The following is a 14653-nucleotide window of genomic DNA, read 5'->3' on the forward strand; positions in this document are numbered from 1 at the left end:
CTCTCCTCCTGGCCCACAGCAGCAACCTTTGGCTGGCAAACTGGAGGTTAAAGCCTTCCACCAGGGAATGGTCAGGAATGGCTTTGGTGGGAGCCTCCCTGCCCCTGCTCCGAGATGCAACCAGACATCCCTTTGGCAGCCCCAATGTATCTGCCTCTGGCCCCTGTGTCTGTCCCAGTTTCAGGGCTGAGAATTCCAAATGAAGGCTTTGGGGGGGGGGGGGGGGTTTGGTTCCCTGTGGGCTGGACCCAGGCAGCTGCTTGACAGCTCCTCGAGGCTCTGGGGACCTCCCTGCAGGCAGCTGAGCAACACCCAGCTTCCTTTGCAGCCTCAGGGCTTGAACACCACCCTGCCTTGAGCTCTCTGGCCTGGAAGCTGACTGGGGAGTTGGTTTGGTGGGGTTGGGGGGGTTGTCTCTGTGCTGGGGAGGTCTGTGATGGTTTTAAGCATCCCAAGTGCTGACAGAGGCCCTGCAGCCAGGTTCTGCAGGCGTGTGCTGCTGCTGCAGCGTGTCAGCCCAGAGGGTAAGCTCTTATTAGAGGCTTTAATCCAGATCTTGAGGCTTGCTGGCATTATGGGTTGCCCTTCCAGCACTCCACATCAACAAGGGGAAGGTGATAAGGCTTCCCCATAGCAGGGACCTGCTGATTTAGCTGTCAGCTGGACAGGAGAGAGCATGGGAGAGGCGAGCAGGCTCGGTGGCCACCCTTCCCCTTCCTCACCCAGGCTTTTGGGGCAGCCACCATGAAATGATGCTCTGAGATGCTGATAAGAGTGCTCCTCAGCCCTGAAGAAAGAGCCTTGGGGCTGGTGGTGGCTGAGCAGCTCCCCAGGAGCCAGCAGTGCCCTCCTGCAGCCCAAAGGCAGCTGGGTGCTGGGCTGTAGCCAGAGCAGGATGGGCAGCAGGGCAGCAGAGGGGATTCTGCCCCTGGGCTCTGCTCTGCTCACCTCCAATCCTGCCTTCAGCTCTGGGGTCCCCAGCAGGAGAAGGACACAGAGCTGTGGAATGAGGCCAGAGGAGGCCACAGAGGTGCTCCAAGGGCTGGAGCAGCTCTGCTGTGAGCACAGGCTGAGGGAGCTGGGGCTGTGCAGCCTGCAGAGGAGAAGGCTCCAGGGGGACCTCAGAGCTGCCTGCCAGGAGCTGAAGGGATCCTGCAGGAAGGCTGCAGAGAGACTTTCCTGAGGGTGTCATGAGACAAGGGGGAATGGTTTGAAGGTGAGGCAGAGCAGGGTTAGAGTGGAGCTGAGGAAGAAGTTCGTGGAGCTGAGGAAGAAGTTCTTCAGTGTGAGGGTGGTGAGAGCCTGGCCCAGGCTGCCCAGGGAGGCTGTGGCTGCCTCCTGCCTGGGGGATGTTGCAGGCCAGGCTGGCTGAGGCCTTGAGCAGCTGAGTCTAGCTGAGAGCTGGCCCTGGCAGGGGAGGTTGGAGCAGATGAGCTCTGAGCTCCCTTCCAGCCTGAGCCCTTCTATGATTTCAGCTTGACTTTGGTGTACCCCTGCTGAAAGCTGAGCTCTGTCCAGGCATCAGTGCTCAGCTGGGGCATGTGGAGGGCCCTCCTCAGAGCTGTAGTTGTGCTTTGGCTGAGCTTTTCCTGTTGGGAACTGGAGCTCCACATGACTGTGGCATAAGCAGACACAAACAAGAGTTGGGGGGGTGAGGGGTGGGGGGGAAGTGAGAGGGGAAGCTGCAGTTTGAGCTTTCTGCTGTTGGCTGCAGCTGCTCAATGCCTTGCAGGATGGCTGAGGGCTTCTCCTGGTGCCTTGGCTCTCAGCAGGACATCTGGAGCCTGCATTTCACCCCCACCCCCCACAGCTGCTCCTCGCCTTGGCTGCTCTGCTCTGCACAGGGGTGCTGGGAGGCCAAAGAAAGCTGCCCCCACCCAGCCCCAAGTCACTTTTGCTCTCATTTGTCACTTCTCCAGCTCAGGCCTAATATAGAGAACTGCTGGCTCGTGGCTTTTTTCCTCTCCCCCTCCACCTCCTCCCAGTGCTGAGCTTGGCCAGGAGAGAGCAGCTCTCCTGCTGCCCATTATGGAGCTGGGCTTGGGGCAGCCCTTTGGCTGCAGCTTTGTTGGGTGTCTTCCCAGGAGCACTCAGTGGAGCCTGAGGCTGGGCTTGTGTGTGTGTGTGTGTGTGTGTGTGTGGTGGGGGGAGGGGGGTTGGGTTTTGATGCCAGTGCCCCCTTCCCTCTCTTGCAGTGTGTGCTGTACCTGTGGAGCTTAAAGATCAACCACCCCAAAACCTTGTTCCTCCTCCGGGGCAACCACGAGTGCAGGCACCTCACAGAGTACTTCACCTTCAAGCAGGAGTGTAAGTACCCAGCAGCATGGGGAGGGGAAGGGAAGGGAAGGGTGGAGAGGGGAAGGGGGAAGGTGAAATCTCTTTTGGAGTTCTCTTCCCCTTCCAGCATTGAGATTCCTCCCCTGGGGGAGCCTCCCCTTGGCTCTCACTGCGATGTGCTGCCCTGGGAGGCCCTCCTCGCCCTGCCTGCTGGCAGAATGAGTTGTTCCCCCTCTCAGCAGCATGAAAAGGGTTAATAAACCCCCCACCCCTCTTTTCCCCTCATCTAAATCCCTTTGTTTCCTTCACCTCCTTCAAATGCCTCTTGAATGTCTCTGCCCTGCTGTGTGAGTGGGGGCTGCTTAGCTCTGGGGTGTCAAAACCTGGTTGTGGGGGTTGGGGTTGGGCTTTTTTTTCCCCCCTCCCCACCCCTTAATTCTTCTGTTTCACCTCCTGCTTAAAAAAAACTATGAAAGAAATAAAGCTCAGTTTCAATCTAATTGAAGTCTAACAACATCTAAATCCAACCCAACCCCCCCCACAAGGCACACACACAGAGCTGCAAGTCCTGAGTGATGTGGGGATGTGGCTTTCCTGGTCACAGAGAGCAGGGAGGGAGGGAAGGGATGGAGCCATGGCCCAAGGAGAGCAACAGATCTTGGTTGGGGGGGAGGGAAAAGGGGCTGGAGGACAGCAGCTAAGGGAGCTGGGGGGGTTCAGCCTGGAGGCTGAAGGGAGACCTCATTGCTCCCTGCAAGGAGGTTGGAGCCAGCTGGGGGTTTGGGCTCTTCTCCCCAGGAAGAAGGGGCAGGACAAGAGGAAATGGCCACAAGTTGCCCCAGGGGAGGTTCAGGTTGGACATCAGAAGAAACTTCGTGACTGAAAGGGTTCTCAAAGCCTGGCCCAGGCTGCCCAGGGAGGTGCTTGAATCCCCAGCCCCAAAGAGGTTTCAGAGCCCCAGAGCTGTGGTGCTGAGGGCCATGGAACAATTTCTTCCCTGCAAGTGGTCAGGGGATGGAACAGGCTGCCCAGGGAGGTGGTGGAGTTCCCAGCCCTGGGAGGTGTTCAAGAAATGAGTAGATCATGGAGTCATAGAATCAGCCAGGTTGGAAAAGACCTCAGAGATCAGCAAGTCCAAGCTGTGACCTAATCCCTAACACCTCCTGACAGCTGAACCATGGCTCCAAGGGCCACATCCAAGCCTTGTTTGAGCACCTCCAGGGCTGGGGACTCCACCACCTCCCTGGGCAGCACAGCCCAGTGGCCAGTTCCTCTTGCTGGGAAGAACTTTCTCTTCACTTCCAGCCTAAACCTCCCCTGGCACAGCTTGAGACTGTGTCCTCTTGTTCTGGTGCTGGGTGCCTGGGAGAAGAGACCAACCCCCACCTGGCTCCAACCTCCCTTCAGGGAGTTGCAGAGAGCAAGAAGGTCTCCCCTGAGCCTCCTCTTCTGCAGGCTAAGCAACCCCAGCTCCCTCAGCCTCTCCTCACAGGGCTGTGCTCAAGGCCTCTCCCCAGCCTCATTGCCCTTCTCTGGACACAGGACTCAAGGTGTGGCCTAACCAGTGCTGAGCACAGGGCACAAGGACTTCCCTGCTTCTGAGGCCACCTGGGGTTTAGTGGTCATGGAGATTGAGGTCCCATCCCTGGAGGCATTCAAGATCAGATCAGCCTTGCTGTGGCCCTGTGCAGCCTGCTCTGGCTGGAGGTGTCCCCTGCTGCCTGCAGGGGGGTGGCCAAGCTGAGCTTTGAGAGTCCCTCCAGACCCCATGCAATCTGTGAGTCTATATAGGGTACAAGGTTGGACTTGATGAGGAGACCTTATTGTGGCCTTTCAGCATCTGAAGGGGGCTACAAGAAAGCTGGGGAGGGACTTTTGAGGGTGTCAGGGAGTGATAGGACTGGGGGGGATGGAGCAGAACTGCAGCTGGGTCAGGGCAAGCCCAGGCACTGATACAGGCTGGGCAGGGACTGCCTGGAGAGCAGCCCCCAAGAAAAGGCCTTGGGGGTGCTGGGGGAGGAGAAGCTCAGCAGGAGCCAGCAGTCAGCACTTGCAGCCCAGAGAGCCAAGCAGAGCCTGGGCTGCAGCAAGAGAAGTGTGGCCAGCAGGGCCAGGGAGGGGATTCTGCCCTCTGCTCCACTCTGCTGAGACCACAGCTGGAGCTCTGGGGCCAGCTCTGGAGCCTCTGTGCCAGGAAGGATCTGGAGGGGCTGGAAGGTGTCCAGAGCAGGGCCAGGAGGAGGAGCAGAGGGCTGGAGCTGCTCTGCTGTGAGGACAGACTGAGGGAGTTGGGGTTGTGCAGGCTGCAGAGGAGAAGGCTCCCAGGAGACCTCATTGTAGGCTTCCAGGATCTTCAGGGGGCTCCAGGAAAGCTGGGGAGGGACTTTTGAGGGTGTCAGGGAGGGATAGGACTGGGGGGGGTGGAGCAAAACTGGAAGTGGGGAGATTGAGATTGGCTGTGAGGAAGAAGTTGTTGCCCATGAGGGTGGTGAGAGCCTGGCACAGGTTGCCCAGGGAGGTGGTGGAAGCCTCATGCCTGGAGGTGTTTGCAGCCAGGCTGGAGGTGGCTGTGAGCAACCTGCTGTGGTGTGAGGTGTCCCTGGCCATGGCAGGGGGGTTGGAGCTGGCTGAGCCTTGAGCTCCCTTCCAGCACTTACAATTCTATGACTCTGTGATTTCTCCTTTAAAGAAAAAACCCACCAAAAAACCCCCAGAAGCTGAAACCCTTCCAAACCTCAGCTTGCAGAGGCTGAGCAGGCCTTTGGGGTGTGAGTGAGGAGATGAAGTCTCTGCTTGCCTCCCTCCCCCCCAGGTCGAATCAAGTACTCGGAGCGAGTGTACGACGCCTGCATGGACACCTTCGACTGTCTTCCTCTTGCTGCCCTCCTAAACCAGCAGTTCCTGTGTGTGCATGGAGGCCTCTCCCCAGAAATCACATGTCTAGATGACATTAGGAAAGTAAGTCATCCCCATGCTCCTCTTTTACCATGGTCTCATCCCTAGAGAGGAGGCCGAGGGTCAGGCCTGGAGCAAGCTGGGCTGGTGGGAGGTGTCCCTGGGCAAGGGGGATTGGAACTGGAATGAGCTGAGTGCAGAGTGGGTGGAGGGCAGTTCTGAGGAGCCTTGGGGGTGCTGGGTGCTGAGCAGCTCCCCAGGAGCCAGCAGTGCCCTCCTGCAGCCCAAAGGCAGCTGGGTGCTGGGCTGCAGCCAGAGCAGGGTGGGCAGCAGGGCAGCAGAGGGGATTCTGCCTCTGGGCTCTGCTCTGCTCAGACCTCACCTCCAATCCTGCCTCCAGCTCTGGGGTCCCCAGCAGGAGAAGGACACAGAGCTGTGGAGTGAGGCCAGAGGAGGTCACAAAGATGCTCCAAGGGCTGGAGCAGCTCTGCTGTGAGCACAGGCTGAGGGAGCTGGGGCTGTGCAGCCTGGAGAGGAGAAGGCTCCAGGGGGACCTCAGAGCTGCCTGCCAGGAGCTGAAGGGATCCTGCAGGAAGGCTGCAGAGAGACTTTCCTGAGGGTGTCATGAGACAAGGGGGAATGGTTTGAAGGTGAGGCAGAGCAGGGTTAGAGTGGAGCTGAGGAAGAAGCTCTTCAGTGTGAGGGTGGTGAGAGCCTGGCCCAGGCTGCCCAGGGAGGCTGTGGCTGCCTCCTGCCTGGGGGTGTTGCAGGCCAGGCTGGATGAGGCCTTGAGCAGCTGAATCTGGCTGAGAGCTGTCCCTGCCCATGGTGGGGGAGGTGTGGGGAGAGGGTTTCTATACTACAACAGGGAGCTTGGAGCTGATGACCTCTGAGGTCCCTTCCCACCTGAGCCATTCTAGGCCCTATCCAGCCCAACCCATTGTGTGAGCTGTGTGGTTCCTTTGCTTGCTTGGTCCCCACATGGACTCCCAGCTTGTGGCTGCTGTGCTCTGCTCCTCCCCACTGCAGCTGGGTGTCCTCTGCTGCAGCTTCCCCCAGCCCTGCCCTGATTTTGTCTCTGTTTTTCAGTTAGACAGGTTCAAGGAGCCTCCAGCCTTTGGTCCAATGTGTGACCTCCTCTGGTCTGATCCCTCAGAGGATTATGGCAATGAGAAAACCTTGGAGCATTTTGCCCACAACACTGTTCGAGGCTGCTCCTATTTCTACAGGTAACTGGGGGCTGGGGGGCTCTGAGGGGCTGCAGCTTTGGGTCTCCCCTTTACACCAGCCTGGGTGGGGGGAGGGGGGGTTGCTGATCTGCTGGAGGCTTACAGAAGGACCTGGCCAAGCTGGCTGAAGGGGCCAAGGGCATTGGGATGAGGTTCAACAAGGCCAAGGGCCTGCACTTGGGTCACAACAACCCCAGGAAGGCTCCAGGCTGGAGGCAGAGTGGCTGGAAAGTGCCCAGCAGGGGGGTTGGCAGCAGCTGGAGATGAGCCAGGGGGGTGCCCAGGTGGGCAAGAAGGGCACCAGCAGCCTGGCCTGGAGCAGCAATGGTGTGGGCAGCAGGAGCAGGGCAGGGATGGTGCCCCTGGGCTGGACGCTGCTGAGGGCTGGGCTCAGTTCTGGGCTCCTCACTGCAAGAAGGACATTGAGGAGCTGGAGCAGGGCCAGAGAAGGGAAATGAATCTGGGGAAGGGTCTGGAGAGCAAGGGGAAGGCTGAGTGAGCTGGGGGTGTTGAGCCTGGAGAAAAGGAGGCTGAGGGGAGACCTTCTGGCTCTCTACAGCTCCCTGACAGGAGGCTGGAGCCAGGTGGGGGTTGGGCTCTGCTCCTGAGGAACAAGGACAGGACAAGAGGAAATGGCCTCAGGTTGCCCCAGGGGAGGTTTAGGTTGGAGATTAGAAGAAACTTCCTCACTGAAAGGGTTCTGGAAGCCTGGCCCAGGCTGCCCAGGGGGGTGGCTGAATCCCCAGCCCTGGAGGGGTTTCAGAGCCCCAGAGCTGCGGTGCTGAGGGCCATGGCTTAGCCCCAGCCTTGGTAGAGTCAGAGAATGGTTGGACTGGATGTATGTGCTTAAAAGGTTCTGAGGTCTGTGTGGAGGGAAATTGCTCTTCACCTCACTCCCAGCATACCTGGCTCTGGAGTAGCCTTCAGCTGGCTCTGACACACCAAATCTTAGCTGGTTTTCCCCTTCCTGTAATGCTGAGCTCTGCTTGGATGCTGTGATTGATGAAATGGTTGTGTTGGACAGCAGAGCTGCTGCCTGTAGCTGGCATGGTGCCTTTGGAGTGGTTTTCAGGCATTGGACAGTAGCAGAGACTCTAGGAAATGATAGAATCCTCGAATGGCTCAGGCTGGAAGGGACCTCAGAGCTCCTCTGCTCCACCCTCCCCTGCCAGGGGCAGGGACAGCTCTCAGCCAGACTCAGCTGCTCAAGGCCTCAGCCAGCCTGGCCTTCAACACCCCCAGGCAGGAGGCAGCCGTCTCCCTTCTTCCTCAGCTCCACTCTGACCCTGCTCTGCCTCAGCTTCAAACCATTCCCCCTCAGCCTGGCTCCAGAACCCCTCAGCAAAAGTCTCTCTGCAGCCTTCCTGCAGGATCCCTGTTGGGAGGGCAGCTGTGAGGTCCCCCTGGAGCCTTCTCCTCTGCAGGCTGCACAGCCCCAGCTCCCTCAGCCTGTGCTCCCAGCAGAGCTGCTCCAGCCCTTGGCTCATCCTTGTGGCCTCCTCTGGCCTCCCTCCAGCAGCTCTGTGTCCTCCTCCTGCTGGGCACCCCAGAGCTGGAGGCAGCCCCGGTGCTGCCGGCTGGCTGCTGGAGGCAGGCTGCTGGCTGCTGCTATAAACCTGTGGGTTGTTTTTGTGTGTGTGTGTGTGTTTTGTTTCCCTTTGCTTCCCTTTGCAGTTACCCTGCAGTCTGTGAATTTTTGCAGAACAACAGCTTGTTGTCTGTAATCCGAGCACACGAGGCCCAGGACGCTGGGTGAGTGCTGCCGGCCGGCAGCCTGCGCACTCCCTTTCTCTCCCTCCCTCTCTCTCCCTCCCTCTCTCTCCCTCCCTCTCTCTCCCTCCCTCTCTCTCCCTCCCTCTCTCTCCCTCCCTCTCTCTCCCTCCCTCCCTCTCCCTCCCTCCCTCTCCCTCCCTCTCTCTCCCTCCCTCCCTCTCCCTCCCTCTCTCTCCCTCCCTCTCTCTCCCTCCCTCTCTCTCCCTCCCTCTCTCTCCCTCCCTCTCTCTCCCTCCCTCTCTCTCCCTCCCTCTCTCTCCCTCCCTCTCTCTCCCTCCCTCTCTCTCCCTCTCCCTCCCTCCCTCTCCCTCTCTTCTTTCCCCCTCCCTCTCTTTCCCTCTTCCCTCTTTCTTTCCCCTTCCCCCTCCCTCTCTGTCCCCCTTCCCCCTCCCTCTCTTTCCCCCTTCCCTCTTTCTTTCCCCCTCTCTTTCCCCCTTCCCCCTCCCTCTCTTTCCCCCTTCCCCCTCCCTCTCTTTCCCCCTTCCCCCTCCCTCTCTTTCCCCCTCCCTCTCTTTCCCCCTCCCTCTCTTTCCCCCTCCCTCTCTTTCCCCCTCCCTCTCTTTCCCCCTCCCTCCCCCTCTTTCTCTCTTGCTCCCTCTCTCTTGCCCCCTCTCTCTCCCCCTCCTCTCCTGCCTGCTGCTTCTCCTTGGCTCTGCAGCCTCCTTTTAACACCTTCCCTGTTGTTTTTTTCCCCCCAGGTACCGAATGTACAGGAAGAGCCAGACCACAGGCTTCCCATCACTCATCACCATCTTCTCTGCACCCAATTACTTAGATGTCTATAACAACAAGGGTAAGGCCAGCAGGGCCAGGCCTCTGCTGCTCTTTGGGTGGCCCCAGGCATGTAGGAAATCCCTCTCCATCTTCCTGGAGGTCAGAAGGCTGAGGGAGGTTCTCCTCTGCTTCTCTTCTGCCCTACTGAGGCCACAGCTGCAGTCCTGGCTCCAGTTCTGGGCTCCCCAGTTCCACACAGGGAACTGCTGGAGGCTGGGAAGCTGCTGAGGGGCCTGGAGCAGCTCTGGGAGGAGCAAAGGCTGAGAGCCCCTGGGGCTGAGAGCCTGCAGAAGAGCAGCCCCAGAGGGGAGCTGAACAATGCTCAGCAAGAGCTGAAGGAGCTGGGGGGGGGCAAGAGGCTGGGGCCAGGCTCTGCCCAGTGGTGCCCAGGGACAGCATAAGGGGCAGTGGGCACAAACTGGAGCCCAGGAGGTTCCATGAGTTGAAAGTTGTTTGGTGTGAGGGTGCTGGAGGCCTGGAGCAGGCTGCCCAGAGAGGTTGTGGAGTCTTCTTGTGTGGAGAGCTTCCAACTCCCCCTGGGCACTGTGCTCCTGGGCAAGCTGCTGTGGGTGCCCTGCTGGAGCAGGGGGTTGGAGTGGATGAGCTCCAGAGCTCCCTTCCAACCCCTACCACACTGGGATTCAGGGATTCCCTCTCCTTGCCCCCTCTCTCCTGTGCTGTAGCTGCATTTTAGGTGTTGAAGGGAAGAAGCTTCCTTTGCTGAACCAACAGCAGCTGGATGCTGCTGGATTCTCCAGCCCAGAGGCTTTAAAGCCTGGAACAAGCCTTCCACTTCCAGCCCTCTGCCAGCTGAGCACTGCTGGTGGCTGCAAGCTTTGCAGTGCCCTCTTGCCCCTGAAGCCAGGTGGAGACAGTGAGGAGCTTGCCTCACTGGGGCTGCCTCTCAGTCCTCCCTTTGGGTCTGGGCTCTGGAGGCCCTTCCTGAGTTGCTTGCCCTAAATGGTAGCAGCTCTGTTCAGTCAAACCTTTGCTGTTAGGGATGAGCCTGAGGGGGAAAGAACTGCCTGGCTCAGCCTGGACTTTAAACCTAGCTTAAACCTCCTTGTGGAGTGCTGGGGGGTGGATCCTGCAAGCTGCTGGTGATGAAAGGGAGCTCAGGGGAGGTGGCAGTGCCAGGGGCCCTGATGTTTGGACTTTTCCTTCCTTTCTCTCTCCCCTCAGCTGCTGTACTGAAGTATGAAAACAATGTCATGAACATCAGGCAGTTCAACTGCTCCCCTCACCCCTACTGGCTCCCAAACTTCATGGATGTCTTCACATGGTCTTTGCCTTTTGTAGGGGAAAAGGGTAAGAGCTCTTCTTTCTCTGCCAGCTGGCTGATGCTAGCACCCTGAGTGTTAGAAACCTCTCCCACAGGCTGCTCAAGGAACCAGTGAGCCCTTGGCAGGGAGGGCAGCTTGAAGGAGATCTTGGCGGGGGGGGGAGGCAAATAACTGCTTTGGGAAGCTCTGAGCAATGAAAGGATCCTCCCCTGCTGGTTCTGCCTTGCTGCTGGAGCTCATCTGGGGTTGAGGGAGCTCCCACCTCAGAATTTGGAGACCTTTCTCTTGCTCTGGGTTTGCAGCACAGACAGGAAAGTCTCCCCCTTGGCTTGGGGCCCAGCAAAGAGGAGCCATTCACTGCACTTGCAAGGCTTGTCTCACTCTGAAGGAGATGAGGCAGCTTGAAATAGCAACCAAGGCTTTACCTCCATTTCTCAGCAAAAGGGGCTTTACATCTCCTGCTGAGCTTAAATCCCACCCTGGTGGGTTTAAATCCCACCCCAGGGGGCCTAAGCTCTACCCCAGTGGGTTTAAGCCTCACCCTAGTGGGTTTAAATCCCAGCCCAGGGGGCCTGAATCCCACCCTAGTGGGTTTAAATCCCACCCCAGGGGGTTTAAATCCCACCCCAGGGGGCCTGAATCAAACCCTAGTGGGTTTAAATCCCACCCTAGTGGGTTTAAATCCCATCCTAGTGGGTCTGAATCCCACCCCAGGGGACCTAAACTCCACCCTAGTGGGTTCAAATCCCCCCCTAGGGGGCCTGAATCCCATCCTAGTGGGTTTAAATCCCACCCTAGGGGACCTGAATGCCACCCTAGTGGGTCTGAATGCCACCCTAGTGGGTCTAATGCCACCCTAGGGAGCCTAAGCTCCACCCTAGTGGGTTTAAATCCCACCCTAGTGGGTCTGAATCCCACCCCAGGGGACCTAAACTCCACCTTAGTGGGTTCAAATCCCACCCTAGGGGGCCTGACTCCCACCCTAGGGGGCTTGAATCCTACCCTAGTGGGTTTAAATCCCACCCCAGGGGGCCTGAATCCCACCTCAGGGGACCTGTGCCAGGAAGGATCTGGAGGTGCTCGAAGGTGTCCAGAGCAGGGCCACGAGGAGGAGCAGAGGGCTGGAGCTGCTCTGCTGTGAGCACAGACTGAGGGAGTTGGGGTTGTGCAGGCTGGAGAGGAGAAGGCTCCCAGGAGACCTAACTGTGGCCTTCCAGCATCTGCAGGGGGCTCCAAGAAAGCTGGGGAGGGACTTTGGAGGGTGTCAGGGAGGGATAGGACTGGGGAGGATGGAGCACAACTAGAAGTGGGGAGATTGAGATTGGCTGTGAGGAAGAAGTTGTTGCCCATGAGGGTGGTGAGAGCCTGGCACAGGTTGCCCAGGGAGGTGGTGGAAGCCTCATGCCTGGAGGTGTTTGCAGCCAGGCTGGAGGTGGCTGTGAGCAGCCTGCTGTGGTGTGAGGTGTCTGAGCCTGAACTGGCTGAGCCTGGAGGTCCCTTCCAAGCCTGACAGTTGTGTGCCCCCAGCTGCCTGTCTCTAACCTGGCTGTGTGCTCCCTGCAGTCACAGAGATGCTGGTGAACATCCTCAACATCTGCTCGGACGACGAGCTCATTTCAGACGGGGATGAGACCTTGGAAGGTAAAACCCCACCCCCACCCCTCCCTCTGGGTGGGCTGAAGGCTCTGGGGGAAGCTCTCTGTCACTTCATGCCCAGCCATGGGTCTCTGCTTCTTGCTGCTTTGTCTTTCTCCTTTGGCCAACCTGGATAGGAGCCACCTGGGGTTGATTTATTCCACTCCCTCCCTCCCTCCCTCCCTCCCTCCCTTGTTTTCTTCCTCCCTCCCTTGTTTTCTTCCTCCCTCCCTTGTTTTCTTCCTCCCTCCCTTGTTTTCTTCCTTCCTCCCTTGTTTTCTTCCTTCCTCCCTTGTTTTCTTCCTTCCTCCCTTCCTCCCTTGTTTTCTTCCTTCCTCCCTTCCTTCCTTGTTTTCTTCCTTCCTCCCTTCCTCCCTTGTTTTCTTCCTTCCTCCCTTGTTTTCTTCCTTCCTCCCTTCCTCCCTTGTTTTCTTCCTTCCTCCCTTCCTCCCTTGTTTTCTTCCTTCCTCCCTTGTTTTCTTCCTTCCTTCCTTGTTTTCTTCCTTCCTTCCTTGTTTTCTTCCTTCCTTCCTTGTTTTCTTCCTTCCTTCCTTGTTTTCTTCCTTCCTTCCTTGTTTTCTTCCTTCCTTCCTTGTTTTCTTCCTTCCTTCCTTCCTTCCTTCTTTGTTTTCTTCCTTTTCTGTTCACTCACAGAGGAACTGAACCCACTTCCCTGCCACAGATGCTTCTTGCCAGCTTCTCCTGCTCCTTCCAGACACTGCTTCCCACCTGGTTGTCTGTTTAGCTCCCCTCCCAGGGCCAAATATTCAGCACCCAAATGCCCACCCAATCTTCTCCCCCTGCAGAGCAGCTCCTTGGGTCACCCCACAAAGGTCCTGCATCAAAGGGCCAAAGCAGCTGCTGAGCTCTTATCAGGGCAGGGGGGAATCTCTTGGTGGTGACCTAGGAGAAGCCCAAGGAGAGGTTGTGGATGCCCCTGGAGATGTTCAAGGCCAGGCTGGATGAGGCCTGGAGCAAGCTGGGCTGGTGGGAAGTGTCCCTGCCCCATGGCAGGGGGTTGGATCTGGCTGAGCTTTGAGCTCCCTTCCAACCCAACCCATTCCATGGTTCTATGACTGTCTGATCCTCTTTGCTGCTGTGTGCAGCAGGTTGGGCCATGCAGGTGTCCCTCAGCCAAGTCTTTGATGGGCTCAGGCTGAGCTGTGGGGTCTCCATCTGAATTTCCCCTCTGATGGTGGCCTGGGCACCCTCAAGCCACCCAGCTGGGGGCAGAGGCCAGGCTGGATGAGGCCTTGAGCAAGCTGGGCTGGTGGGAGCTGTCCCTGCCCCATGGCAATGGGAGGGGTGGAACTGGATGAGCTTTAAGATCCCTTCCAGCCCAAACCCATCCCATGGAACCTGAGGCATGAAGCAGGACTTGGGGGGAGCTGGTCTGTGAGCATGCCTGGGGGCTTCCAGGGGAGCTGCCTGTGCAGGCCCATGCAGGGTGAAGGCCACTTTGTCCCTCAGGAGAAGCAGAACACCCTTGGGGGGCTACAAGGAGCTCCCACTGCTTCATGTCAACACCTGGAGACTTTCTAACCCTCTTCTCCCATTTGCTTTTTGGTTCTTTTTTTTTTCCTCCCCCCTCCCTCTTAATTTTTTTTGTTGTTTTGATTTTGGTTTGGTTTCTTTTGATTTTTTTTGGTTGAGTTTTTCCTTCTTCTTCTTCTACTTCTACTTCTTCTTCTTCTTCTTTTCTCCTCCCCATGGCAATTAAATTTGTTTCTTCTATCTCTGTCTCCATCTCCTTGTTTCTTGGTGTCTCCTCTTCCCTGAAGATCACTACATTTCAAGCTATCAGAAAGGTACCCAGCTAGAATTTGCTACCAGCTTCTCATTCTCTTTTCTTCCCTTTGAGTTTTGGGTTGGGTGTGTGTGTGTGTGTGTGTGTTTGTTCTTCTTTTTCCTTACCCCACTCCCCACCCCCTCCATCCCCCCCCACTGCCTGTCTGCCACCAGATTGCCTCAGCCTCAGATGGAGCAGTAGCTGACTTCACTTGGGGGCAGCCTCTTCATCATCCTAATCCCCTCTTCAGTTTTTAGCATAAGCTGCTGGGGTTTGCTTCTTGGTTCTGGGTTTGGCTTGGTGTTTTGGCTTGGTTCTGGCTTGGGTTTTGGATCTGGTGTGCTTTTGGTTTGGTTTTGGGTTCTAGTTCTTGGTTCTTGCTTGGGTTTGGTTTGGTGTTTTGGTGTTTGGTGTTTTGGTTTGCTTCTGGCTTGGGTTTTGGTTCTGGTTTGGTTGTGGTTTCCTTTTGGTTTGGTTTTTGGTTCTAGTTCTTGGTTCAGGTTTGGGTTTGCTTTAGTTCTGGCTTGGGTTTTGGTTCTGGTTTGCTTCTGGTTTGGTTTTTTGTTCTAGTTCTTGGTTCTGGTTTGGTTCTTGGTTCTGATTTGGGGCTTGGGTTTGGTTTGGGTTTTGGTTCTGGTTTGGTTCTTGGTTCTGGTTTGCTTTTTGGTTTGGTTCTTGGTTCTGGTTTGCTTTTTGGTGTTGGTTTGGTTCTTGGTTCTGGTTTGGGGTTGGGTTTGGTTTGGGTTTGGTGTTTTGGTTTGGTTCTGGCTTGGGGTTTGGTTGTGATTTGCTTTTGGTTTGGTTTTTGGTTCTAGTTCTTGGTTCTGCTTTGGGTTTTGGTTTGCTTCTGGCTTGGGTTTTGGTTCTGGTTTGCTTCTGGTTTGCTTTTTGGTTCTAGTTCTTGGTTCTGGTTTGGTTTTTGGTTCTAGTTCTTGGTTCTGGTTTGGGTATTGGTTCTGGTTTGCTTTTTGGTTTGGTGTTGGTTTGGTTCTGGCTTG

At 57.0% G+C, this 14653-nt stretch overlaps 1 protein-coding gene across 1 annotated transcript in view; it reads left to right on the forward strand.

Moving 5' to 3' along the window:
- PPP3CC (protein phosphatase 3 catalytic subunit gamma) overlaps positions 1-14653 on the forward strand; it is a 50455-nt gene that overhangs the window by 26328 nt on the left and 9474 nt on the right. The window contains exons 4-10 of the mRNA XM_054175214.1: positions 2196-2307; positions 5090-5235; positions 6262-6401; positions 8076-8153; positions 8873-8967; positions 10131-10256; positions 11795-11872. Coding sequence (XP_054031189.1) covers positions 2196-2307; positions 5090-5235; positions 6262-6401; positions 8076-8153; positions 8873-8967; positions 10131-10256; positions 11795-11872 — 775 coding nt within the window. The remainder of the gene's footprint in view (positions 1-2195; positions 2308-5089; positions 5236-6261; positions 6402-8075; positions 8154-8872; positions 8968-10130; positions 10257-11794; positions 11873-14653) is intronic.

The sequence above is a fragment of the Dryobates pubescens genome, chromosome 31, assembly GCF_014839835.1.
Source record: "Dryobates pubescens isolate bDryPub1 chromosome 31, bDryPub1.pri, whole genome shotgun sequence".
In the NCBI taxonomy this organism is placed as follows: Eukaryota; Metazoa; Chordata; class Aves; order Piciformes; family Picidae; genus Dryobates; species Dryobates pubescens.